Source organism: Rhinoraja longicauda, chromosome 25 (genome assembly GCF_053455715.1).
Source record: "Rhinoraja longicauda isolate Sanriku21f chromosome 25, sRhiLon1.1, whole genome shotgun sequence".
NCBI classification, from domain to species: Eukaryota; Metazoa; Chordata; class Chondrichthyes; order Rajiformes; family Arhynchobatidae; genus Rhinoraja; species Rhinoraja longicauda.
This window is the reverse complement of record NC_135977.1, coordinates 2,517,396-2,543,665: the sequence shown is the minus strand read 5'-3', so window position 1 is coordinate 2,543,665 and position 26,270 is coordinate 2,517,396. Positions and strand designations below refer to the sequence as shown.

At 47.1% G+C, this 26,270-nt stretch overlaps 1 protein-coding gene across 1 annotated transcript; it reads right to left on the bottom strand.

Moving 5' to 3' along the window:
• Positions 1–623: 623 nt before the first annotated feature.
• ankle2 (ankyrin repeat and LEM domain containing 2) lies at positions 624–26,270 on the bottom strand. Its single transcript, XM_078421247.1, is given in 14 exon segments — positions 624–951; positions 954–1,135; positions 2,115–2,246; positions 3,634–4,507; positions 5,256–5,449; positions 6,292–6,389; positions 6,855–7,036; positions 9,179–9,245; positions 9,339–9,461; positions 10,147–10,335; positions 11,683–11,876; positions 15,115–15,309; positions 22,569–23,068; positions 26,157–26,270. Coding segments are annotated over 13 exon segments (2,958 nt in total). The 5' UTR covers positions 23,059–23,068; positions 26,157–26,270; the 3' UTR covers positions 624–913.

Genomic DNA, 26,270 nt, shown 5'->3' with positions numbered 1-26,270 from the left:
AGCATTCATAAAAACCTACACTTGCATATTCTACATGCTGGATTCAATTACATTAAAGACTACTGTAAAATGAGTTGATAGCTCGTTTTTAAAAATTGTTTCTTTTTTTTTTTTAAAGGAACTAATAAGCTTGCAAAAGCCAGATACAATTTTCTTGCAACAAATAAATAATTTCTTTTAATAGGATTGACAAAACATACTGAGAATACCTTATGGTCAATGGAATCAAGGTGCCAACCCCCCAGATCTGTTACACACCACTTACTTACTTGCCTGCCTTTCCCACTATGCACACCAACACATTTTACATAGTACCCAACTTATGAACTTCACATCCAATACAATATATTTTATTTTTTTATATTAACAATCCTCAAACATATTTCTCACCAATAATAGCGGTGTTATTAATGAACAAATCCTCTTTTCCGTTGTCCCCAGATCAATGGACTTTTACAGGAATTTCACAGAAATTATGATAAAATATTACTGACTGCATCAGTCTGGTGCTGTGTAGGATAAGGTTCATTTTTTCATCTCCAGTAGTGCTCTGACTACAAAGTTCTCTACTCTACCCCAACCTCCCACCATCTCCCAGTCTGGACTTTTTTTGGGGAGTCTAATTAAGAGACAAAATTTTATTGAAGTGAAGTTTAAAAAGTTAAAATATACAAATATCTGGATAAACAAAAACCAAGAGAAATCAGTGTCAACATTGATTACTGAGGAAGTTGAGAAATTCTAGTAAGCAATAAAGAAATACGGTGAAAACTGATTCACTCCAACAGAATCAAACAGCACAGAGCATCCATTGTACGGAGTAGACATATTTAGGAAACTACAATTCATTGTAAATATAAAATTAATTCCCCCTCTAAAGTGGGGCAAAGTAATGGCATCACAACCCTAAGTGTTAAAACTTGGTGGGTTCAATGAAGTGCAGAAGGTGCCTGCATATGCTGGACTGTAGCGACCTGGGCTTCCAAAGTCGGAGTACGGCGAGCTGCCAAAGGTTGCAGAGCTGCAGCACGGTGAACCAGGTCTCCTGAGGATGGAGGTGCCGGGGCTGCAGGGGGAGCTCGGGGGATGCGGCTGCACTCTCCGCTTCCCTTTGAGCAGAGCAGGGCTCGGCCAACTGAGGAAGCAAACAAGACGTTCAGTAAAACGGCACATGGATTTATTTTGTCCTCTTGAACAAAAAATTATTAACACCGTGCTTAAACTCAAAATAGGTCCACACACAATGGCAATATAATGATTTTCTTACAAATAGAATAATCATAACCAGAACTACAAGGTAGGACATGCAGGGAGCCGTGACAACAATGCCCGGTCCATCACGGGTACTCACCTCCACACCATAGGAGGCGCTGTCTCAGAAAGCAGCCAGCATCATCAGAGACCCACACCACCCTGCCCACCCTCTCATCTCACTCCCACAACTGGGAATTGCAACTACAATGCAGCACACTGACACGTGAAGGCGAGGACGAAGGTGCAGAGGAGGTTTACCAGAATGATGACTGGATTACAGGGTTTCAGCTGGGGGAGTGGCTGGACAGACTTGGATTGTTTTCTCTGGAATGTCAGAAGTTGAGGGGAGACGATGGAAGCATATAAAGTTATGAGAGGCATAGATAGGGTAGACAATAGAACCTTTTTCCGAGGGTGGGAATATCCAACACTAGAGGGCATAGCAATGAGTGAGGGGGGGATAGCTTAATGGAGATGTGTGGGTCAAGTTTTTTTTACACAGAGAGTGGCAGGGGCCTCGAACACATTGCCAGGGGTGGTGGTGGAGCAGTTACGATAGAGGCGTTTATGAAGCTTTTAGATAGGCACACAAAAGCGCAGGGAATAGAAGGATATGGATCATGTATGGGTTTTGAAGTATAACCAGTTCACTATATGTTCGTTCTGCTACTGAAGAAAATGTGACAAGCATTTACTTGATAATTATTTGCTTCAGTGTACACAACTCTTTTTGCTTTCACAATATGGATTACGTGCAGGCAGATAAAAGTTAATTTTGACATCATGTTCGGTACAGACACGGTAGAGCCTAATCTTGTGCTGTACTGCTCTACGTTCAATGTTCTATGTTCAATACCCACCTCTGCATGTCTGAGGTGGAGTAAGACAGCATTCTGTTCCTCCATCGGTGGGCATACGGGAACCGCTGTGGGTCAATCTCAGCGCTGCCCAGAGCAGCCAGCACGTCACGGTCAAGCTTAGTCGGCCCGTCTCTGGAGGGAAGATGGTAGAGACTTCAGGTACAAAAAAAGTGTCTTTAAATAAAAACACACTATATTCTCACTTGCCAGGTTATCTTAGTGTCCTCCTTAAAGCCACATTGCTGGTTGTATTTCTTCAGCTTACAATTCTCCGTCTCTTCAAGGTTACGGACATTTTATACGTGAACCATTCGGGCAGCCCGGAGATGTGACCACTGTGTGCACTGCCTCAGTAGAGATCTATAATTTGTTTAGATAACAAGCACTGCACTATTTTACTTACGTTTGATTGTGCTTAAGTATAGTATGATTTTACTGCCTTGTATGCAAAACAAAGCACTTCACAGAAACTAGGTAACTTTGTAATAACGTAACTATTAAACCACGTTTGATCCTGACCTTGGGTGCTGTCTGTGTGGAGTTTGCATGTTCTCCCTGTGACCTCGTGGGTTACCTCCAACATCCCAAAGATGTGTGGGTTTGCAGGTTAACTGTCCTCTGTAAATTGCCACCAGTGCGTAGGGACTGGATGCCAAAGTGGAATGACATAGAACTCGTGTGAATCGATGGTCGGCATGGACTCAGTGGGCCGAAGGGCCTGTTTCCGTGATGTCAATAAATGAATTATCAGTGAAGCTACTGAAGCTGGCAACACATTGCATTCTGCCGTGACCTCTGTATAAATCAATGCATTTACTCAGAGGGTCATTCAATGGCAGTAACTGGAACCCAGTTGAAGCAGTGGCCATGTGAGATTGTGGCCATTCGTGGGACGATGTGACTCGATCGATGCATCGGTGCACTGGGCCGCTGGAGGCCCTGCAGCAGCCTGGGGTTCGATTAGATCAGGAGCCGCTCCAAGAGGGTGAGACGCGGCCTGCAGCGGTGGAGGACACCGACATCGGCAGGCCAGGCTGACCCCTGCAGTGCCTCAGTGCTGTCGTCAGGACAACGGGCCTCTGTGGCCAAGTTACAACTCTAGATATTTAACAACTTTGAAACTTGAAGGATGCAAGATGGTGCCAATTGTCTATTGTCTCAGTTTCAACTACTCTTCTTACACTTGTACTTTAGTATGATTGTGCCTGTGCATAGTAAGAATGTTACTGAAGTGTATGCAAAAAAGGAATTTCACTGCACCTATGTACCTGTGACAATAACGTGTGGTTCAATGGTGCTTTATTGTCACATGTGCAGTTCAAGCGCAGAGTGAAATCCTTTTCTTACAAACAGTCCAGCAGAGTATTGCCACACCACCCCCGATGAGCAATTGTTCAGCCATATTTTGGCAAAGCTTTCCAATCCCAGCCGCGGCTCCCGTGGTTATGAGCGGTGCCCGATTCCGGCAAGCTCCAGGCTGCTGCAGGGCCCATTGAACCATCAATGTATCGTTCCTTACCCAACCAGAAAGATGCCCTTGACATCTCCTTTCCAGGCCTGTCCCGGAGTTTGCCTTGGCGGCAGAAGATGTCTGTCCTCTGATGATCTGCTGAGGTTGAAGCGTGGCTTTAGTTGGGTTTGAGGGGTGTTGGATTCTTGTGTCGAGGCAGCAGACTGATCGGTGCTACAGGACAAGCTGCCGTGCTCTGCACCGCCCTCATTGTCCAGCTGTAAAGTTGCTATCTTTGACGTACACAATGACAGTGAGCGAGTGATCTCGTCAGCACCATCCACTGCGGGCTGCTGTTGGCTCGATCTCGCCATGTGCCAGGCAGCCTCCTTGTTCCACCCTGTCTCGGGCAACCCACTGCTCTCAGCTGCACCCTGCGTGCACCCAGAGCCTCGGCTGTCAGCTATCAAATCCAAAGTCTTATTCTCCATTAGCTTGGCCGTTACTTCAATCTCATGCTCCTCTGGAGAATCGATGAGTGGGTCAGAAAGCAAATTTATCTCTTTGTCATCCGGCAGGGAAAGTTTTTCAAATTCAGCCATGAGATTAGAAATGGGAAATAGATCAGATGCTGAGCCAGGGATGGTGAAGGAGCTGGGACATTGCCCGACTGGCTTCTCATCAACAGGGGAACAAACTCCGTTGAGGTTTGGCAAAATCTCTTTGTCGGGGTCACTGAGATTGTCCACAGAGTCGATGATGTCTGGGGGCCGAGGCACAGGGAGGATATGGCACCCATTTTCTTCAATGGCCCCAAAGCCACTGCTGGGGAGAACGGCTAACTTGCTGACCTTCAAAGCGGCATTTTGTCTGTTTTTTATTTCTTCAAAACTATCCAGAAAAGCACCAACAGACTCAGAGTTGCTGTATTTACTGTTTTTACCTGAGTTATGGAAGGGAAAAAAATTAGTTTTGAGTGTATTTTGGTCACACAATGCGTTAATAATCTAAATAGTTGCTTGATTTCAGATAGAAAATATTATTCCCCAATATTAACTTAAAAATAAGAAGTGGGTGTGCACGTATGTCTGCATGTCTGTGCACACACACACGTTTCATATGAATATTTTAATTTTCGGAGCAAAACTTTGCAGTTCCTCCTCCCCAACATTCATAGTTCTGGCATGACTTTGCCAACCCGAGCCGCCCAGGCCGACATTGGAAGCGTTAATTCCGCAGCTGCGACGTGTACATTGAGTTATTTCCTGTAGTTGTTGGGAATGCTGATCCTGTGCCCTGCCCCAGCCCCCCCCCCCCCCGCCCTCTCTGGGGACGCACACTTGGCTCTCCCGCTTTGCCTCACCCGAACCACTTGCAACTGATGTGCCTGCTGGCCTGGAGTTATTCCCGTTAATCACAACGAGTGCCAGTCAAAGCGAGTGCCAGTCTCCCTGATCACAGCGAGTGCCAGCCTCCCTGATCACAGCGAGTACCAGTCTCCCTGCAAAACTTTGCTGCTGTTTCTATCGCGCCAAATGCAACTGAGCCGCGCGCGAGGCTTACAGCGGGCACGTCTGATAATAAACAGTGAACAACTTTAGCAGAAGGACGGCTATCATCACACGGACTGTGCTAAAGTGACTCTCTCTCTCTCTGTATCATCAATGATTCCATGATAGTTTTGTACGCACCACTTGGTGGCGAACTCTTGAACCTATTACAGATGTAGATGTCTCCTCCTTCCTGTTCAGAGTTTTTACTCAATTCTTTTTTGCTCAGATATTCTTCAACTTTTCTGATTCCTTCTGGTGCTGCCAGATCGATAAAACAGCCAAGGAATTCCCAGTATTCAGCCCATGGATGCCCCAGCTCATGAGCCAAGTCCCTGAAATGAAAAGTTACTGCATAGCATGTGTTCTTATTGAAATCCTAACAATGTAAGAATTACAAAACCTCTTTTATTTTTCACAAGCTGAATGTCTGTTATTAAAAAGCAGTTAACAAAATTATAATACGTGACGATTGTACCAAAGACAAATGTGTGTGTGTGAGAGTGAGTGAGGAAATGGACAAACAGCATCTGAAGAAAGTACCCAACCTGAAACATTGTCCGTTCCCTCCACAGATGCTGCCTGACTTGCTGAATTACTCCAGCACTTTGTGTTTTACTCAAGATTTCAGCAACTGCAGCTTCTTATGTGTATGATTGAGACTTTTACTTACTCTGAATGGAATAGCGTGAATCTATATACTAAAACTCTCGTTTGTTTGTTTGTTCCTGAACTACAGCCAAAACGATACACGATAGCGCAACAATTTTAGGCCCACCTTATTCACCATCATCCCTTTGGTGCTAATGGAAGAAGTTTCATTGAAATCGGTCTTATATTTTTTAAGTTATTCACATTTTAAAGTTTAAATCTATCTCCTAGGGAGGGAGGGAGGGGGAAGGATAAGGGGGGTTGAGGGGGATGGAGTAGGGGGGGGGGGAGGGGAAGGGCAGGGGGTGGGGAGGGGAGGAGGGATGGGGAGGGGGTGGAGAGGGGAGGGTGCTGCACCAATGCAGGAGAGGTTTTAGCCCAACGGGTCCACCTGGTCTCGTAGAAAATTAAAACTAAAGACTTTCAGAACGAGCTTATCCCAATCGGACAGTGGTTTCATGTTGAGTCCTTCCAGATCCATGGTATTACTCTTCCCTACCACACCTCTTCACTATGTCGTCCTTACCGCCCCACTCGCTCATAGCCTCGATCTGCATCGGCCTTTTTAAACTGGCTCGCGCTCTCTCGGGACGGAGTTTTCCACACTCGTCGAAATTCACTCGCCTAATTTGAAGCAGAGGGAAACATTGCAAGAGTATCGATAAATAAACAGCCCCTTAGAGTCCACGGCAACTAGCCATCACCCGTTCACACTAGTTCTATATTATCCCACTTTCTCATCCACTCCCGACACAATAGGGACAATTTTACAAAGGCCTGTCTGCAGATTTCATACATGGATGCAAAAAAATGGATTGCACAGTGGCGCAGCTGGTAGAACTGCTGCCTTGTAGGCGCCAGAGACTCGGGCTCGATTTTGACCTCGGTGGTCTGTGTGGAAAGTCGATCAATAAATCAATTAATTCCCTGCAGATACAGACGTGGTGCATAAAAGCCCAAATGCTTGCACGTCATAATTCTAAGCATTTAGAACATACCAAGATTTACGTAAACCAACAGGAAGTATTTTAAATGCTTTGTTGAGTCACCATGTAAGAACACGTGAGAAATGTAAGTTTAAAAGCGTACCTTGCAAGGAGACATGGGTCCTGCAAATGCCTTGACCGCCATAACTGGGTCTTTAGGATTACCAGAGTGTTTGTGAAAAGATGTGCAGAGAAGCCGGTCGGATGCATCAGGTGACCAAGGAGGAGCAATGATGGGCGGGGATGAGTTGCCAATATCTCTCAGCAACGGCACATAACATCGATCTGCAACACACCAGCACCTTAATGATCAAATTGTCACATGTACCGAGGCTCAGTGAAAATCTTTGTTTTGCATACAAGCCAGTAAAATCACACAGTCGGTAAGCACAAATATACATAAGCTCAAAAGTGTAAAAGTACAATGTTGGCATCAGTAACAAAGCACAGCTGCTGTAAGACAGGGGTCGGCAACCTTGCTCTGCATAGGGGCCAGGACCCGTGTCTGTGAGTGAGCGGATGGCGGGTCACATCTATCGCCCCGGCTGGTCAGGCGGCTGCTGAAGCGCAGCTTGCTGGGGATCTGGCCACGGATCGCCTCCACCCGCTTCTTCTTCATGTGCTCCGTGCCCACGGTAGTGCAGGTAGAGAGCGGCCGGCCCAGCGGCACGGCGTCCAGGGCGAGGAGCAGCAGCAGCCGAGCGCGCATCGTGCACCGGGCACAGTCCAACACGAAGCTTTAGTGTCTAGATAACGGGAAAAAAATGGCGGAAGTCTAGATGACGGAAAAGAAAAACGCCTGCAGGCCGGGTGATTTCAGGTTCCGGGCCGGATCCTACCCACTGGCCGTAGGTTGCCAACCTCTGCTGTAAGGAAAAAGAGGCGGCACGGTGGCACAGCTGGTGGAGCCGCTGCCTCACCATGCCAGAGACCAGGGTTCGATCCTGACCTCGGGTGCTGTCTGTGTGGAGATTACAGGTTCTTCCTCTGACCGCGTGGGTTTCCTCCAGTGCTCCGGTTTCCTCCCGCATCCCAAAGATGTGTGGGTTTGTGGGTTAAATGGCCCTCTGTAAAATGCACCTCGTGTGTAGGAGATGGATGAGAAAATGGGATAACATAGAACTAGTGTGAATAGGTGATTGGTGGTCAGCGTGGACTTGGTGGACCGAAGGGCTTGTTTCCATGCATGTATCTCTAAACTAAAAGAACAGAACACTTCAAGAATAACCACAGTCTGAAGGCACCCAGTGGGTACAAGGTAGCTGAACGTGAGGAATTGAGGCAAGAGCTACACTATGGTTATCGGGACCAAATCTCACAGCCCATTGCAACCTCTGGTCAGCATTTAAATGAAGTTAATGGGTAATTCTGTTTTCACAGCAAACAATTCTGACACAGCAAAATGGCAGAGACGTGATCGATATTTTTCAAAGCTGAGAGAGGCACAAACAGATCTGTAAGCGTGGAGCTACAAGACAGTCACAGCACCACCTTCTGGGGTGATATCAGTGCAACTGGGCAGAAGCATACACTTATTAAATGCTTGCATATTGTTGGCCCTTGATGAAAACAGTCAGGCTGCAGAGAATCAGGCCCACAACACCCATGCTGACCATCAACCATGCTCCCAGACAACATCTATGCAGGTAAAGTTACACGGGCGGTCACGGTGACGCAGCGGTAGAGTTGCTGCCTTACAGCGAATGCAGCGCCGGAGACCCGGGTTCCATCCTGACTACGGGTGATGTCTGCACGGAGTTTGTACCTTCTCCCCGTGATCTGTGTGGATTTTCTCCGAGATCTTTGGTTTCCTCCCACACTCCAAAGGTTTGTAGGTTAATTGGCTTGGTAAAAGTAAAAATTGTCCCTAGTGGGTGTAGGATAGTATTAATGTGTGGGGGATCGCTGGTCGGCGCGGACCTGTTGGGCCAAAAGGGCCTGTTTCTGCGCTGTCCCTCTAAACTAAACTAAAAGTTACTGCAACAAAACCAATGTACGGGGACAAGGCAGGCTCTTCCTCCTGATCACTCTGCAGCAAGGTTGAACTCCCCTTGTGTCTCTCCCCCGCTTGGCCTACCCCATTCACGGGAACACTTCAACCGACAGTGGACCCAACAAATGGCCCTGCAATGAAAATATATATTTGTCCCAGTTTGGAAGTATGTTAGAATTTCTAGATTTATTTGAAAGTGTACAGGAGTCAAGTGAGGGATGCCATTTTAGATCTCCACCGGTTTGTGGCAGCTCCTGTGTCCAGTCTTCCCTCAAACCTCTAAAATACTTCAATAACTTTATGGCTCATTTTTTTAACTACAGAGAGCGGATAAAGAGCTAAAAGCACCTCTGAGGCCACAAAGACTATATGGTATAATAATTATTATTATTGTGCACAGGTACACGGCTTTTGTTATATCCATGGTGACTAACCTTGTAAATATTCTCTGATTTTTTCCTTTACCTCCTCAGATTCAGTTTTATTCCGTTCACAAATAACCTAAAAGGAGAAAAAGAAATGATCAAACCTGAGATGGCCACTGAAATTCAAGCTCGGCATCTTCTAAAGGAGCACAAAATATTGAAACTTTACCTCCATAGGAGTAGCCCCATAGACGTTCTTCGAAACTTTGCAGATATCGGGATGGGAGCATAAGATGTTAACTACCTCTGCATGTCCAAACTTACAGGCAAAGTGCAACGGCGTGTCAAAGCCCTGAAAACAAGAGCAGAGAATTTTTGCAAGTGTATTTTTCAATATTTATTCATGGGAGGTGGATATCAATGGAGGAGCAAAGTTTAAAGGAGATGTGTGAACTAAGTTTTTTTTTAACACAAGAGTGTTAATACAGGGTGCCTGGAATGCACTGCCAGGAGTGGTGGTGGAGGCAGAAATGATGGTGGTGTTCAAGAGGTTTTGGGATGTGCAGGAAGGGAGGGATATGGACCAAGTCCGGGCCGAGGAGATTAGTTTAACCAGTTATCATTTTGGGCGTGGACACAGAGGGCCATGTTCCTATGGCCTGTTCCTGTGCTCTACCCTTCTATTCATATTGGAAAGGTTCTTTCATGTTCAACTCAAATTTTAAGATTCCAGTGTTCTCAGTTCAGCATAACCATATCTGAACAGGGCCCCAACCAAAACCGTACCTCTCCATGTCCTCCAGAGATGCTACCTGACCTGCTAAGTTACTTCAGCGCTTTGTATTTTGCTCAAGATTCCAGCATCTGCAGTTTATTGTGTCTCCATTACCAGATCTAATTAGTCAGTCATTTTAGATTTTTTTTAACCGAACCATCAGTATTTAATTGCAAACAATGCATTTTTATTTTTAAGAAGGGACTTCTGAGAAATAGTGAGAGTCACAAACATGAATTGAGGGAGAAGTTGTAACACTAACCCGTTTATCAGGAGTGTTGAGATAAAGATCAACTATGTATTTGATGCGTTTTTGCAGCATGACTTCATCATCGTCGGGATACATCAGCCGCATGAATTCCGGGCTTTCCAATGTCTCCAGTAGAAACTGACAGATCTGCGGCTGATTCTCTTTGGCAGCAACGTGCATGGCATTGTAGCGACATCCTTCCTGTGATTTATACAGAAGTGACTTGTTACCTGTAGGAATCAGATGCTCCTGTCCCACAGCTTGCAGTGATTGCAGCATCTCCCTTCCCTCCTCCCCCACCTGTTTGGCAAACCCCTGCTATGATTCCTTACATCCCCATGTCTATATTTAGCAGTTCTTATGAAACATACTTTCCTGCTTATTTAGTTTGATTTAACATTTTTCCGTGCTTTCCTGTGAAAGATCGGTGGGTATTGGCAGGTAACCACTGAATGAAATACTACATCACTAGGATCTAAGGCAGACAGGGCAAATTATAGCCACACAAATCATAAAGCATCTGGATCACTGGTAAAATCAATATTACCACCGTGACCAAGGAACTTGCCTTCCCTGTGCTCAACATGGTACATTGCCAGACTGTACTTCCTGTAACCGTGACACAAATCTGTTCTTTTTATTTACGCTAATTACAACATTTTCCTTTTAAAATCTGAAATGGGGTTCATGATGGTGAAAGTTATTTTTTTAAAGTTCAAACTACTCAGTGACGAAGCTTGGTGGTGTTGGACCTGGATCAGGACAGAACACAAAGACAATCTCGTAGAGCAGTGGCGGCTTTCACAAAGAAGACAGTTTATTCAAGGCCTTATTAATATATACTGGGAAATACTCCGAGAGAACCCAAAGGGCTTCAATGATTCACAGCACCTACAGCTTTTTTTATATTCTCGTGACGCAATACAGGTTTTACATTTTTTAAATAATTCATCAGTGATCAATGTTTATTTGTCGTCTTTCATCCATTCTTTACCCAGTTATCTTTAACCTTCTGTTCCTTGTTATTTAGAAAACCATTCTCCCATTTAGTTACAGAGACATACAGCCCTTCAGCCCAACTTGCTCATGCCAATCAAGATGCTCCATCTACCTGCCTGTATTTGGCCCATATCCCTCTAAACTTTTCCTGTCCACCTACCTGTCCAAATGTCTTTGTTTGACAAAAGGGTGCAATAAAGGACACCTCTACTTCCAGATCAGTTTTATTGCCCTCAGCCTGTTTTACAACTTCCTGTGTTTATCTTCACTTCAGCAAACCTTGTAATCTAAACTCTTCCTAAATCTATTTATTGCCTCTCCTATAATTACCTTCACTATGTTGGCCTCTTTTCCCGCCATGCTTCCCCAGTATGCAAGCTCTTGGGTTAAACATGGTTATAAACCTGCCCAATATGCTTGCAGCTTCCAGAATTTCCTACATCATTAGAGATCAAATAAGCTAACGAAGCAACAAAATCATGCTAATTTATCTCTTTCATGAATCATCATGAGGTCTAACCATCATTAGACAAGGTCTAAGCCTCAAACCTGCAGAACTGTCGGGTTGTCTCCAGAACCAATGAGGTAACGCGGATTACTCCACACAAGTTCAAGAAAGGCAGGCCTGTCTCCTTTTTCAACAGCCTTCCGCAGCTTTGATGTTAAGTCCTGAGAGCGTGGACTTTTGTAACTGTTGGCTCGCTCCCTGTTGGTGGCTTCCAGTTCCAGAGAATTCATGCAATCTGGTAGAACATTTAATTAAGCATATAAAAGTCAAACATGTCACCTTAACTGGAGGAGGCCATTTCTAAAATGACCAAATCACTCAAATTTGTCATTTGTTTCCCCCAATCCCATCTGTTCCCCTGCATAATCTTGAAACATTTGACCAAATTACCCCTCAATCCCATGGAATTCACTCCTGGTTTTCAGATTATAAACAAGGATTCCAAGGTGCTGGAGATATTATGGGGATGGCACCAGAAATGTGAGATTATACCTATTAGGGGAATACAAATAGATGGTGCCTCATTCTCTTAAAAAGAGAAGCTTGAGGTCATAAAGTCGTAGAGCGTGGAAATAGGCCCATCGGGCCAACTTGCCCACACTGACCAACATGTCTGAAGAAGGGTCTCGACCCAAAACGTCACCCATTCCTTCTCTCCAGAGATGCTGCCTGTCCCGCTGAGTTACTCCAGCAATTTGTGTCTGCCTTCGATTTAAAGCACCATCTGCAGTTCTTTCCTACACATTATGTCCCATCTACACTAGTCTTATCTGCCTGGGTTTGGCTCATATCCCTCCAAACATAGAAACATAGGCATAGAAAAAAGTTCTGAGAGAGAAAATCTTGCAGTGCAAGCAAGACGATTTCAGCGGAACGCATGGAAACAAAGTATGGTGATGTTTGCAAATAGCAGAAAACTGGCCATAAGGATGGGTCCGGCAGCTCCCAATGGAAAACCCACATTGTGGGACGAGGAAAAGACAACCCCCTGATGCAAGGTGCATCCTTGGCCTACATCTAGCCACAGCTCCTATTAAAAAGCTCAGCAGCAGCACCATCACGCTGGCATGAAAATATCATATCATCATATCATATATATACAGCCGGAAACAGGCCTTTTCGGCCCTCCAAGTCCGTGCCGCCCAGCGATCCCCGTACATTAACACTATCCTACACCCACTAGGGACAATTTTTACATTTACCCAGCCAATTAACCTACATACCCGTACGTCTTTGGAGTGTGGGAGGAAACCGAAGATCTCGGAGAAAACCCACGCAGGTCACGGGGAGAACGTACAAACTCCTTACAGTGCAGCACCCGTAGTCAGGATCGAACCTGAGTCTCCGGCGCTGCATTCGCTGTAAAGCAGCAACTCTACCGCTGCGCTGCTAGAAAAGCAAAATCGACTTGCAGTTCTGCTCGACAACGAGCTAATTAAAAAAAGACACAGTGTGCTGGAGTAACTCAGCGGGTCAGGCATCATCTCTGGAGGATATGGATAGACGACTTTTCGGGTCAGGACCTTTCTTTAGACCTGATAGTGAACCTGATAGACCAGCATCAGCAGTTCCTTGTGTCTACACTTTCAGTTAATGAAGCGTACTCCCAGGGAACTACACATTTCTTGTGTCAGAAGTCATATTTTTCCAATAAACAGAAACAACCGTGTTATCAGAAATGTCACAGGTTGTATTTCACTCTCTCTTCATCACTAAGCTTTACTAATAATGTGTGTATTTTCACACCTTTGTCTGTAGATTTTAAAAATCCTCCAAAATTTGCAGCAGTTCTTTTTAAAAAAATTGATTTATTCACAAAATGCTGGAGTAACTCAGCAGGTCAGGCAGCATCTTGGGAGAGAAGGAATGGGTGACGTTTTGTCTGAAGAAGGGTCTCGACCCGAAACATCACCCATTCCTTCTCTCCCGAGATGCTGCCTGACCTGCTGAGTTACTCCAGCATTTTGTGAATAAATCGATTTGTACCAGCATCTGCAGTTATTTTCTTATACTTTTTTAAAAAAAACTATGTTGCATATCCTGACATTCATAATGTTTGAGTTTTTCAAAAACAAAAGACTTATCAATTATTTTGATGGGCAGAAACATTTTATTGTACAGACATTGAAAATTCATCAAAAACTAAGCTTGGGGAAAATGGGCACTGGGATGTAAACTTTCTCTTATTTACGATGAACTCCCCTAAACTGGTGCAATGGGTGATTCCAAAAGGAACTGCTGGTTCCCCACCCAGAGTGACCATGTTTAGCCAGGGTCTCGAGGGCGATGAGATTTATTTGCTCGTGAGATCACTGTAGATTCACTGCACTGAACATTCACATTCTTACACCCCTCACGTGGGTTGGCAAAAATAAATGGGAAACTTGGCAGATATGATTTCCCAAAATAGAAAAGAAAACAACAAATTCTTGTGTTGATTTTTGCTTGAATGTTATACTTTTGCCAACTATAAGAAAGGATATACAAGAATAAAAATCCTATTAATAATTTTCTGCATAAAATATCACCTCAGATTCAGGCTCATACATAAAACATTTATTGGAAGGCCCAATTGAAATAACTTGTCAGAAACATAAGATTTGTGGAAAGATTAATAGGGCAGCACAGTGGCGTTGCTGGGAGAGCTGCTGCCTTGCAGCATCAGAGACCTTGGTTCGATCCTGACCCCAGCTGCTGTCCGTATGGAGTTTGCATGTTCTCCCTGTGACCACGTGGGTTTCTTCCAGGTACTTTAATTTCCTCCCATATCCAAAAGACGTGCGTGTTTGTAAGTTGATTGGTCTCTGTAAATTGCCGCTAGTATGTAGGGAGCGGATGAGAAAGTGGAATAACGTAGAAGTATGCACAGGTGATCGATGGTTGATGTCGACTCGATGGGCCGAAGGGCCTGTTTCCATACTGTCTCTAAACTACACCTGTTCACACTAGTTCTATGTATCACGCTTTTGCATCCAATCCCGACACACCAGGGACAATTTACAGAGGCCAATTAAACTGCTGCGATCAATGATCGCCCAGGACTCCGCTGGACGATTTCCTTGCAGCATCTCTAAACAAAATGAAAGAAACTGAGCTAATCCTTCAGGCCAGAAATCCCTCATCAGGTGGATCTGTGTTCTGAATATTAACTTCCTTTCACTTTCCACAGAGGCTGGTTGATCTGCTGTGAGTTCTACTTTTATTTCAGGTTTCCAACATCTGCAGTTCTTTTGATTTTCAGAAACTAAAGAGCGATCTATCCAATCTACAGTCTTAATTTAATATATAAGATGCACTTTCACTGCCTGGTACTAGAAATCCCTTCACAAAGAGCAGTCCAGTGAAAATAATTGCCCTGGATAACAAATGTGCTTTTTGAAAAAAATAAGTGCAAAAGTCAAACAAATTTGTAAAGTCACAAGAAAAACTCCAAACTCCAGAATTTCTCATGAAACACGATGACAAAAAATTACCTCTATTATGGATCACACTGCCCTTTAGTGCAGACACATTGGCAGAAGGTTTGGTTGGCGAAGGGTAGTAGTCACAAATACCTTTGGCAAACTTCTCTGCATCTTCTTTGTTCGCGAAAGCTTTGAACCGTGACCCTTTCATCAACTTCACAGCTTGAAGAGCTTCCTTCTTATCGAAATATACATGGACTTTATCTATTTGAGGGAAGGTGAGGAAGGTTAGGCAGCAATCACAAAAGCAGATCGACCAATGGCCATCCAGCAAATAACAAGCACTACAACTCTATGTATATGAAACCATTATTATAGTTGTAGAGGCACAAGTAACACATTCCCTCGTAGATAGACACAAAATGTTGGAGTAACCCAGTGGGACAGGCAACATCTCTGGTGAGAAGAAATCAGGTGACGTTTCGGGTGGAGACCCTTCTTCAGACTCCCTCCACAGGTGTCTGACCTGCTGAGTCCCTGGTTTGCTCACAAATGGATTATTTGCTTTCAATTTAAACCCAAACATTTCTTGCATTTGCTGCAATCACAACCTGAATTCCAAGATGGGCCTTATCTCAAATAGTAGCTCATTTTTATGAAACTCAAGAATTCAGAAGCTTCTTATTGCCTCTCGTCGCTTACAAAAAGTGTCAATGAGAAATAAGCACCTTTAAAAATCAGAAGAGTAAATAAATCGCTGTCATTAGTCAGCATGGGCAAGTTGAGCTGAAGGGCCTGTTTCCACGCTGTATGGCCTATGACACTGTATTGCTTTAAATGATACTTACTTTGAAATGTGATCAATTTTATTGCTGTCCTTTCTCAATGAACAGAGTAAGTGATTTAAGGTAGACACAAAATGCTGGAGTAACTCAGCGGTCAGGCAGCATCTCTGGAGAGAAGGAATGGGTGGGATCCTGCCCCCTCCCCTGACATCAGTCTGAAGAAGGGTCTGGACCCAAAACGTCACCCATTCTTTCTCTCCAGAGATGCTGCCTGACCCGCTGAGTTACTCCAGCATTTTGTGTCTACCTTTGATTTAAACCAGCATCTGCAGTTATCTTTCCCACAGAGTAAGTGATTTGTTATAAACAAGTGGCTGGCGCAGTGAGAACTGCAGGGACACAATAGTATGGGTCTCATTGGCACGGTAGCTGCACATGTGGGTTTGTGGACATTATTGTGCCAAGCTCTGACCCTGCGTCCACAAGGTAAATGTCGTAGACTACGGAAGTGAGAGAAAGGTTATAGTTGAAAATCAAAAAACCATAGCTACTGGAAATCTGAATTAAATAATGAAGTGATGAAGCAAACCACAAAGTGCTGGAGTAACTCAGCAGGTCAGGCAGCATCTCTGAAGGACATGGATAGGCGACATTTTTTTAGATCTGGACCCATCTTCAGACCAACCCGAAACGTTGCCTGTCTATTCCCTCCACAGATGCTGCCTAACCCACTGTGTTACTCCAGCACTTTGTGTTTTGCTCGAGATTCCAGCATCTCGAGATGCTCGAGATGTTTTGCTCGAGATTACAGTTCCTTGTTTATCCGACAAAGAGAAGGAAATTCTCAGCGGGTCAGACGACATTCAGTGGACAGAGATAAAGAGTTAACAGTTCAGTCAATGACCAAGGTGGTTTTTATTTTGATCCGTTGTCTCCATTGATTTATACAATTTAAAATATTGTTGGCACCAAGACATTAAAACTAGTTTCAAATGTTCCCACTAAGGGGAGGAAAGGAAATCCATGGCCTGAGCTCCTGCTCTTTATCACCATATCATTCATCTGTGATGACCCTCTCAACAAATAGCACGTTGTGGCGGATCAGGCCACTCCTTGGGTCAGCCCCCTCGTTACGTGACGGACAGGCGAAAGGGGTTAAAAGCCAGACCAAGGGAAGGCGTATTTTATCCCTAGGAGAACTACGCTGTGGGCAGGAGCTCACAGCCTAATAAAAGAATCTCACTAAACACTGCCTGGCGTCTTGCCTTTTCTCTGGCCTCCGCCAGGCCACTACATTGGTGACCTCGACGGACATCACACGTCGTGATGTCAAACGATAATGTGCAACCCGGTCCTGCCGCCCTCGTGCAACCCGGTCCTGCCGCCCTCGGTCCTGCCGACCTCGAGGCCGTCTCCCTCAAACTCCCGACCCTGTGGACCGAAGAGCCTGAGGTCTGGTTTCAGCAGGCAGAGGCACAGTTTGCTGTGCGAGGGGTAACCGTCGACTTGACGAAGTACTTTTATGTCGTCGGCGCCCTGGACCAGGCGACAGCAAGGCGAGTAAAGCCTTACCTTAATGACCCCCCCGCGGATGACAAATATAAGGGCCTTAAAGAACTCCTTATCAGGAGGTTCGGCCTCAGCGACGCCGAGAGGGCAACTCGCGTTATGAGCCAGGGGGGGCTCGGGGACCGACGGCCGTCGGCCCTTCTGGAGGACATGCTCGCCCTTATGGGCAACCACCCGCCCTGTTTCTTATTCAAGCAGGCCTACCTGCGGCAGCTCCCCGTCGACCTCCGTTCTCAGCTCGCTGAGGACCCCTTCACCGACACGCAGCGGCTGGGCGAGCGCGCTGATCAAATCTGGATGTCCCGTCGGGAGGACCTGGAAGCCCTAGCCGTCTTTTCCGCGGCGTCGGAAGGCCAAAAAGCAAACTGGGGCCGCCGTCGACCCCGTTTCAGGGCGGCCCCCGCGGCGAAATCCGGCCGCCATCGGGCATCCCGGTGCCGGCACGTCCTTCTCGCACGGCCCGCCGACAATTCAGCCAGACGCCACCAGAGGTCGCTGGTGGTCGGCCCAAGCAGCACCACCTCCAATACCGCTGGAGACCACCGGAGGTCGCTGGTGGGCATCCCAGTCTGCACCACCACCGGACACCAGCAAAGGCGGCTGGTGCTATTATCACCGTCGTTGGGGACCGAACGCCAAGCAATGTCGCCTACCCTGTGCCTTTCCGGGAAACGCAAGGGCCGGCCGTCAGTGATCCCTTCGGCGGCCGGCCAGATCCATCGTGTGTTCGCCCGGGATCGCCGCACCGGGGGTCGGTTCCTCGTCGACACTGGAGCAGAGGTGAGCGTCCTACCTACTTCCACCGCCGATATCCATACGGGCAAACGCGGCCCCCTCCTCACTGCGGCGAACGGTAGCCCCATCAACACTTACGGGGTCTGCCAGCTCGCCCTTAACTTCGGCGACAGCTGGTTCACGTGGCGGTTCATCATTGCCGATGTTTCCCAGCCGCTGCTGGGCGCCGACTTCCTGCGGGCGCATTCCATGCTCATGGATGTCAGGCGGCAGCGCCTGGTGCACTCCAGCACGCTGAGGCCGGTCTCCCCCAACGTTGGACACCTGTCGTCCGTGGATGCGACGTACGCGCGCATCCTGGCGGACTTCCCGGACATTGTGGAAACCCACTTCTCCTCCTCCGCTCCCAAGCACGGGGTGCAACATCACATCCCCACCACCGGGCCACCCGTGCACGCCCGAGCGCGGCGTCTCGCTCCAGACAAGCTCCGTCTAGCTCGAGAGGAGTTTCGTCAGATGGAGTCAATGGGCATTGTGCGCCCTTCCGATAGCCCGTGGGCGTCACCACTCCACTTGGTCCCCAAGGCGGACGGGGGTTGGCGACCGTGCGGGGACTATCGGCGCTTAAATGACGCGACCGTTCCCGACAGGTACCCGGTTCCGCACATCCAGGACTTTAATGCCCACCTGGCCGGAGCATCCGTGTTCTCCAAGGTGGACCTTGTGCGTGGATATAATCAAATCCCGGTCCACCCCGATGACATCCCCAAGACTGCCATCATCACCCCGTTCGGCCTATTTGAATTCCTACGGATGCCGTTCGGGTTGAAGAACGCCGCACAGGCCTTCCAACGGCTTATGGACTGTGTGTGCCGTGGCCTGGAATTCGTCTTTGTGTACTTGGACGACGTACTCGTGGCCAGCCGCTCGAAGCAGGAGCACTGCACCCACCTCCGCCAGCTGTGTAAACGCCTCAGCGAGTACGGGTTGTCAATCAATACTTCCAAGTGCCGTTTTGGGGTGACGGCCATCGATTTCCTCGGCCATCGGGTGACCCCACAAGGGGTGGTACCTCTTCCGGACAGGGTCGAAGCTGTCCGCCGTTTCCCCCGACCGACCACTGTCAAGGGCCTGCAGGAATTCGTTGGGATGGTCTCGTTCTATCACCGCTTCCTGCCGTCGGTGGCCAGAACTATGCGCCCACTCTTCCACCTCATGGCTGGTCGCCGCAAGGAGGTCGAGTGGGACGACGAAGCAGGAGCGGCCTTTGAGCAGGCTAAGGAGGCCCTAGCCAGGGCCACGATGCTCGTCCATCCTAAGGAGGATGCCCCAACCGCCCTGACCGTGGACGCTTCTGAGGTGGCGGTCGGTGCGGTGCTAGAGCAGCACATCGACGGGTGTTGGCGGCCACTCGCCTTCTTTAGCAGGCACCTCAGCGGGGCCCAACGGCATTACAGCGCGTTCGACCGGGAGCTCCTCGCCCTCTACCTCGCGGTACGCCACTTTCGGTACTCCCTAGAGGGGAGACCCTTCACCGCGTTCACAGACCACAAGCCACTCACCTTTGCGTTCGCCAAGGTTTCGGATCCGTGGTCTGCGCGGCAACAGAGACAATTGGCTTATGTGTCGGAATACACCACCTCAATTCGGTTCGTGGAGGGAAAAAACAACAGGGTGGCCGACGCCCTGTCTAGACCCGCGATCCACGCCGTCCTACAAATGGCCGGGGGGATCGACTATTCCGCCCTAGCAGCCGCACAGCTGGGGGACGAGGAGATGGCCGCCTATCGTACAGCCGTGTCCGGCCTGCAGCTGGAGGACATTGTCTGTGGCCCCGGGGATACAACACTGTTGTGCCACACCTCCACTGGCCTGCCTCGGCCCATCGTCCCTGTCGTCTGGCATCGCAGGGTATTCGAGGTGCTCCACGGGCTGTCTCACCCCTCCATTCGGGCGACGGTGGCCCTTGTATCCTCCCGTTTCATGTGGCACGGGCTGCGTAAGCAGGTCGCACACTGGGCACGCACCTGCATCCCGTGCCAAACTTCAAAAATCCAGCGACACGTGCGTGCGCCTCTGCAAGAGTTTCGTGTCCCTCGGCAGCGCTTCGACCACATTCATGTGGACATCGTGGGGCCGCTGCCGCCGTCCCGGGGCATGACCCACCTCTTCACTGTGGTAGATCGCTTCACGCGGTGGCCGGAGGCCATTCCGCTGGCAGACACCTCGACGGCCACCTGCGCGCGGGCCTTGGCGGCGCACTGGATCGCCCGGTTCGGGGTGCCACTGGACATTACATCCGACCGGGGCCACAGTTCACTTCGGAACTGTGGTCGGCCATGGCAAGACTCTTGGGTGTCAGCCTACACCACACTACAGCGTACCATCCACAGTCGAACGGGTTGGTGGAACGCTTTCACCGCCAGCTGAAAGCTGCCCTGAAGGCTCGGCTCACGGGCCCAGACTGGGTGGACGCCCTGCCGTGGGTTTTGCTGGGGATCCGCACCGCACCCAAGGAGGACTTGGCCTCCTCCTCCGCCGAGTTGGTGTACGGAGCCCCCTTGACGGTTCCCGGGGAGTTCATCCCACCAGCGCAGGGTCGAGTGGAGCAGCCTTCTGAAGCCCTGCAACGTCTTCGGCAGACGGTGGGCAGGCTGGCACCTGTGCCCACGTCACGTCATGGGACATTCCAGCCACACGTCCCTGCCGCTCTGGAGGACTGCCAGTTTGTGTTCCTGCGCAGGGACGCACACCGATCACTTCTCCAGCGGCCGTACGAGGGCCCCTTCCGGGTCCTGCAACACGGCTCGGCCACATTCGTTCTGGACATGGGGGGCCGCAGAGAGACTGTTTCGGTCGCACGGCTGAAGCCGGCACACGTGGACATTGATCGGCCGGTGCCGGTTGCACAGCCCCGCCCGCGCGGTCGCCCCCCGTCCAAGCTACCCCCTCCAGTGTCTGCTACGACCCCTCCACCTGTCGGTCAGTCGCCGGTCCCTGCGCCGGTCATGGTGCGCACCCGGGCTGGTCGCCTCGTGCGCCCTCCTGTCCGTTTTGTACCTCCGGTTCTTGGGGGGGGTCCTGTGGCGGATCAGGCCACTCCTTGGGTCAGCCCCCTCGTTAAGTGACGGACAGGCGAAAGGGGTTAAAAGCCAGACCAAGGGAAGGCGTATTTTATCCCTAGGAGAACTACGCTGTGGGCAGGAGCTCACAGCCTAATAAAAGAATCTCACTAAACACTGCCTGGCGTCTTGCCTTTTCTCTGGCCTCCGCCAGGCCACTACAACGTTATCCTTTATTTTATAGGCTTAGATAAGAGCAAACAGCAATACGAGTGAAACAGTAATCTAACTTAACATAAGGGGAGGAAAAAAGAGCAAGAAGGGGAGAGGAGGATCGAAAGATGTTATAACGCCAGTTTAGTTTAGAGATACAGTGCGGAAACAGGCTCTTCAGTCCACCGAGTCCACGCCGACCAGCGATCCCCGTTTATTAACACTATCCTACACCCACTAGGGACAATTTTTACATTTACCAAGCCAATTAACCTACATATCTGTAAGTCTTTAAGATCTCAGAGAAAACCCACGCAGGTCACGGGGAGAACGTACAAACTCCGTAAAGACAGCACCCGTAGTCAGGATCAAACCCGGGTTTCCGGCGCTGCATTCGCTGTAAGGCAGCAACTCTACTACTGCGCCACCGTCCCGTCCAGTTGATAATCAGAATCATAACATCATGGAAACCGGCCATTCGGCCCATCTAAGCTAGTCCCATTTACCTGCCATTTAGAAGCATTGCAAATCCTATATAGACATAAATTGCTGGAGTAACTCAGCAGGACGGGTAGCATCTCTGGAGAGAAGGGATGGGTGATATTTTGGCTCAAGACCCTTCTTCAGACCAAGAGCCAGGAACGTAACCTATATTATGGGATGGATTTGATGGCCAATCTTTGGCTCAAAGTGATTGAGGACCGAGGCAATGGAAGCACTTTGGATTCCCTCTTAATTCAGACTTCAGGTTCAATACACATTTCAACTGTTTCATTTTGAAAAGGGAGGCTAATTCTAATTCTTGTTTAATTTCATTTCCTGAGAAAGTGCTGACGGGGTATAAGAACTGTTAAAAATCATTAGAATAAGTATTTGTCTCTGATGGCCTACTCTGCCACTCAGTGAGATCAGTGCTGCATCCACCCTCAGGCTGAGACCTGCACTGAATCGAGGTCTCATAAAGCAAAAGCATCACAAATCATCGCTTTACATGGTTGCTTCTTTCAGTCTTCAGTGCAAGTAATCCTTCAGATCAATTAATGATGAAGGAGGTATCCTGATACTTCAAACTTAACCTCAATTGTAACTGCGATCACTAATGTAATATCTAGTTATAATATGCTTAAATTTGATATCATGTAATATTTAAGAGACTTACCATTTCTGGACAAAATGTCATCCCAGACAGGACAAACTCCATAATAAACTAAAGGAGAGACAGCTGATCTTTCTGAAGTCGATTCAGTATTATTCTGTAAACCACTCACATCCACGGCTTGTGGTGAGTCTGACAAGGCTGCCTCATCAGGAAGGTTCACTCCCACATCATGTCCATGACAGTCATTGTTGCCGGCATGCGTATCACTCGGTGAATGGGAAGCGGCCAAACACGTTACGGAACTGCAGCTTGTGGGACGGCTGAACAAAGCAGAGTTGTCTTCAGGTTTGGTAGAGCTAGCGGTCAGCTCAGGCAGGCTATCTGCCACTGCCCCTCCTCCCTGACTTTCCAATAAAGCCTGAGCTAATCGCTTCTCAAAAATAAAACGGGTTGTTGAAGTTATGGGTCCACAGTTCAACCCTGCTCCAAGGATTTCTTGTCTGAGCTCAGCAGGCGTAAGTTGCCGAAGTCTAATCAAAATAGCTTCCATCCCGCTTTACCTGGGAGAAATAAACAGGGAGCACTTCTCGTTAGGTTTAGGTTTATTATTGTCAAGACTGTTTTATTGCCATATGTTCAAAACAGAACAATGAAATTTTTACTTGCAGCAGCACAACAGAATATGTAAACATAGTACTCTGTAAACAATATAATAAACTAAAAAAAGTTCAGTGTCTATATACACATACATGCACACACATACACACATAATATATATGTCAATACACATAATATATACTTATATACACATAAAACAAACAAACAATCAATAATAATGCACAAAGACAAAACCAATGCCCCAAGTCTACGTAGTTCAGAGTTATTTGGAGGTTGAAGTGTTTAATACCCTGATGCGTTTTACGAGATACAGTGAAAAGTTTTGGTTTAAATGCTATTCAATCAGATCAGATAATATTAATCATAAATACAATCAAGTCAAACTCAAGTACAATAGGTAGAGCAAAGGGGAAGAATAGTTCTCAGCATTGTCGCCCACCAGTTCCTTAGACAAAGTCCAATATATGCAACGGGATAGAGGTGAATCTGAATACTTCTTTCCATGATCTGATGTAACGATCATCTCATAAAGATCATCATGTGGAAGTTTGGAACAAACAAATAAAATCTTTAAATATTGATAGTGTTAAATGTGGCAAAAAGAAGATATGATAGTTAATGGAATGCAACAAATTAATGGTTGAAAACAATTAGGAAAGCATTTGTATGTCAGCCTTCGAACATCACCTATCCATGTTTTCCAGGGATGCTGCATGACCTGCTGGGTTACTCCAACATCTCTCCTTGATAAACCAGCATCTGCAGTTCCTTGTTTCTACAACATATTTGACAGGTTGCCACACTCTTTAAAAGGCACCGTATTTGATGTCAATAAGAAGTCCTTGAAAGACCTTGAAAATGGAAAGGTTAATAAATGCTGATTATGTTTAATATTTTACCAGTCATATTTTTCTGTATTCCTCCTCAATTCTACTGGAGGATGAAGTGAAAAACTGTGGGCCTACTGGTTACTGATTCAGACTTTGCAGCAGGTCAATTATTTAGACATTTTTTTAATAACTCAGAAAGCAATTTTGAGATCCTTAGTGAACTAAGATATGCTGAAATCAATTGATTAAAGATTGCAGTTTGCACAATATAATCAAAGCATAAGTAAAACAACAAAATGAGCTGTGATCTTGGTACCAAATGATCACTCTCTGACTCAGATACTTAGTTATCTTATTTCTAATATATCACACATGCAGAAGACTTCACACCTTTGCACAAAAGACACGACATTTTACGTACACCATATCAGAACTGTGGCCCTGATTAAACATTAAGTTTTTAACATTAGTGCATCCATGGCCAGCAAAAGCATCAAATCAATTGAGAGTAAAACAGATATCAGGTTAGCCTTTTCTTTTTACAATGGGAAAATCTAAGCCTTCGCAAAAGTATTAGCAGGATTTTCCCATAGGCTTTGTTTAGTGACGCCATTATTTTGCAGCCTATTGTCTAAACAACTGGCAAGGAAAGAGACAGATAGAGAACTCAGCCGCTGACGTTCTTATATGGATCCAAATGAATTGTTTTTGTGAAAGAGGTGTGAATGTTGTAATCACCCAGTCATTACCTAGCTTTTTTCCACAAGTGGTAGTTCTACTCAATAACCAAAGTCTGTAGTTTCTTTTTTGCTCTGGTTTATTTTCACCCACACGTTTAGACCGTAATGTTGTATCCTTATTGTTTTGATGTGTTTATGCTTTATTCTTAATTGTTAACTGTATGTTTGTGTTGTCATTTGTGAGCGGAGCACCAAGGCACATTCCTTGTATATGAACATACTTGGCCAATAAACTTATTAATTCATTCATTCATTCATTGTTTACAGATAACTGTGCCCCCCCCCCCCCCACCCACCCTCTGTAAGTGAAACTCGTCTCTATAAATTGTGAAGGAGTGAGAATTGGGTTGACATATAGAAGAACTCCACTTTGCTTTGAAGAAAAACTGAACTGACTTTCCAAAACTAGGGATAATATTGTAATTATCACTCAATTATTGTTATATTCTATCACCCAGTCATGTTACAGTTAAATATATCTCACCCCCCCCCCCCATCTCCATAAAGTGTGAGGGAGAGAGAATGGAAGCGTTCATGTATGGAAGGGAGGAATCTGGCTCTGCTGCCATTTGAATCACAACTGAACTGTTTTCATGAAATTGGGGCGAATATTGTAATTGATCACCCAGTCTTTGTTTGTAGGTAATTATATTCCACTCGCACCCAGTCTCTATAACTTGTGATGGAGGGAATGGAAACAAGAAACTGGCTCTGTTCTTTGAAAACAAATGAACTAACTGATAACTGAGGTGAATATTATAATTTATCACCAGTCATTGTTTGGAGGTAACTATATCCTCCAATGTAAGGGAGAGGATTTGATGTTTGAAGGAAGAATTTGGCTCTGCTGCTTTTCGATAACAGATGAACTGAAAACTACAGGTAATCCACGCCTCTGTCCAGTGCGAGGGAGAGGATGCAGATGCTTGGGATTGATGTACGGAAGGAGCAGCTCGGATCTATTGCCATTTGATGCACAAATGAACTGTTTTCGTGAAACGGGGATAATCTAGTCATTGTTTATAGGTGACTATATCCCATCCCCAACCCCTGCCCTGACGTCTCTGGAGTGTGAGGGAGAAGATGTTGAAGCATAAAGTCTCTGCTGTTCTTTGAAAACAAATGAACTGAAAATTAGGGCTAATGTTATATTCTATCACCCAGTCATTGTTTACAGGTAACTATATCCCACCCCCAGTCTCTGTGAAGTGTGAGGGGCGGGATATTGAAGGGCAGGGATGATGTGTGGAAGGCAGAGCTCTGATCTGACGGGGGGGGGGGGGGGGGGGGATGGGACAGGACGGGAGGGGAGGATGTGGCCTTGCCGGCGCGGTCCCAGCGGACGACAGGAGGGCGGGCTGGGAGTCGATGGCCGGGGACCGTGTGTGGCGACAGGAGCCGCCAACCTGCAGCGAGACACGAAGTTCCCACTCTATTTCTTTCCCGAAGCCGGCACCCACCTGAGGAGCATCCCGCAGCCGCCGCGCCCACACGTCTCCTCCGCCGCCGCCACGGCCCGTTCAAACCGCCGGCCGTCAAGGCCCCCGCCCAGCGCCGCGCCTGCGCAGCCGGGA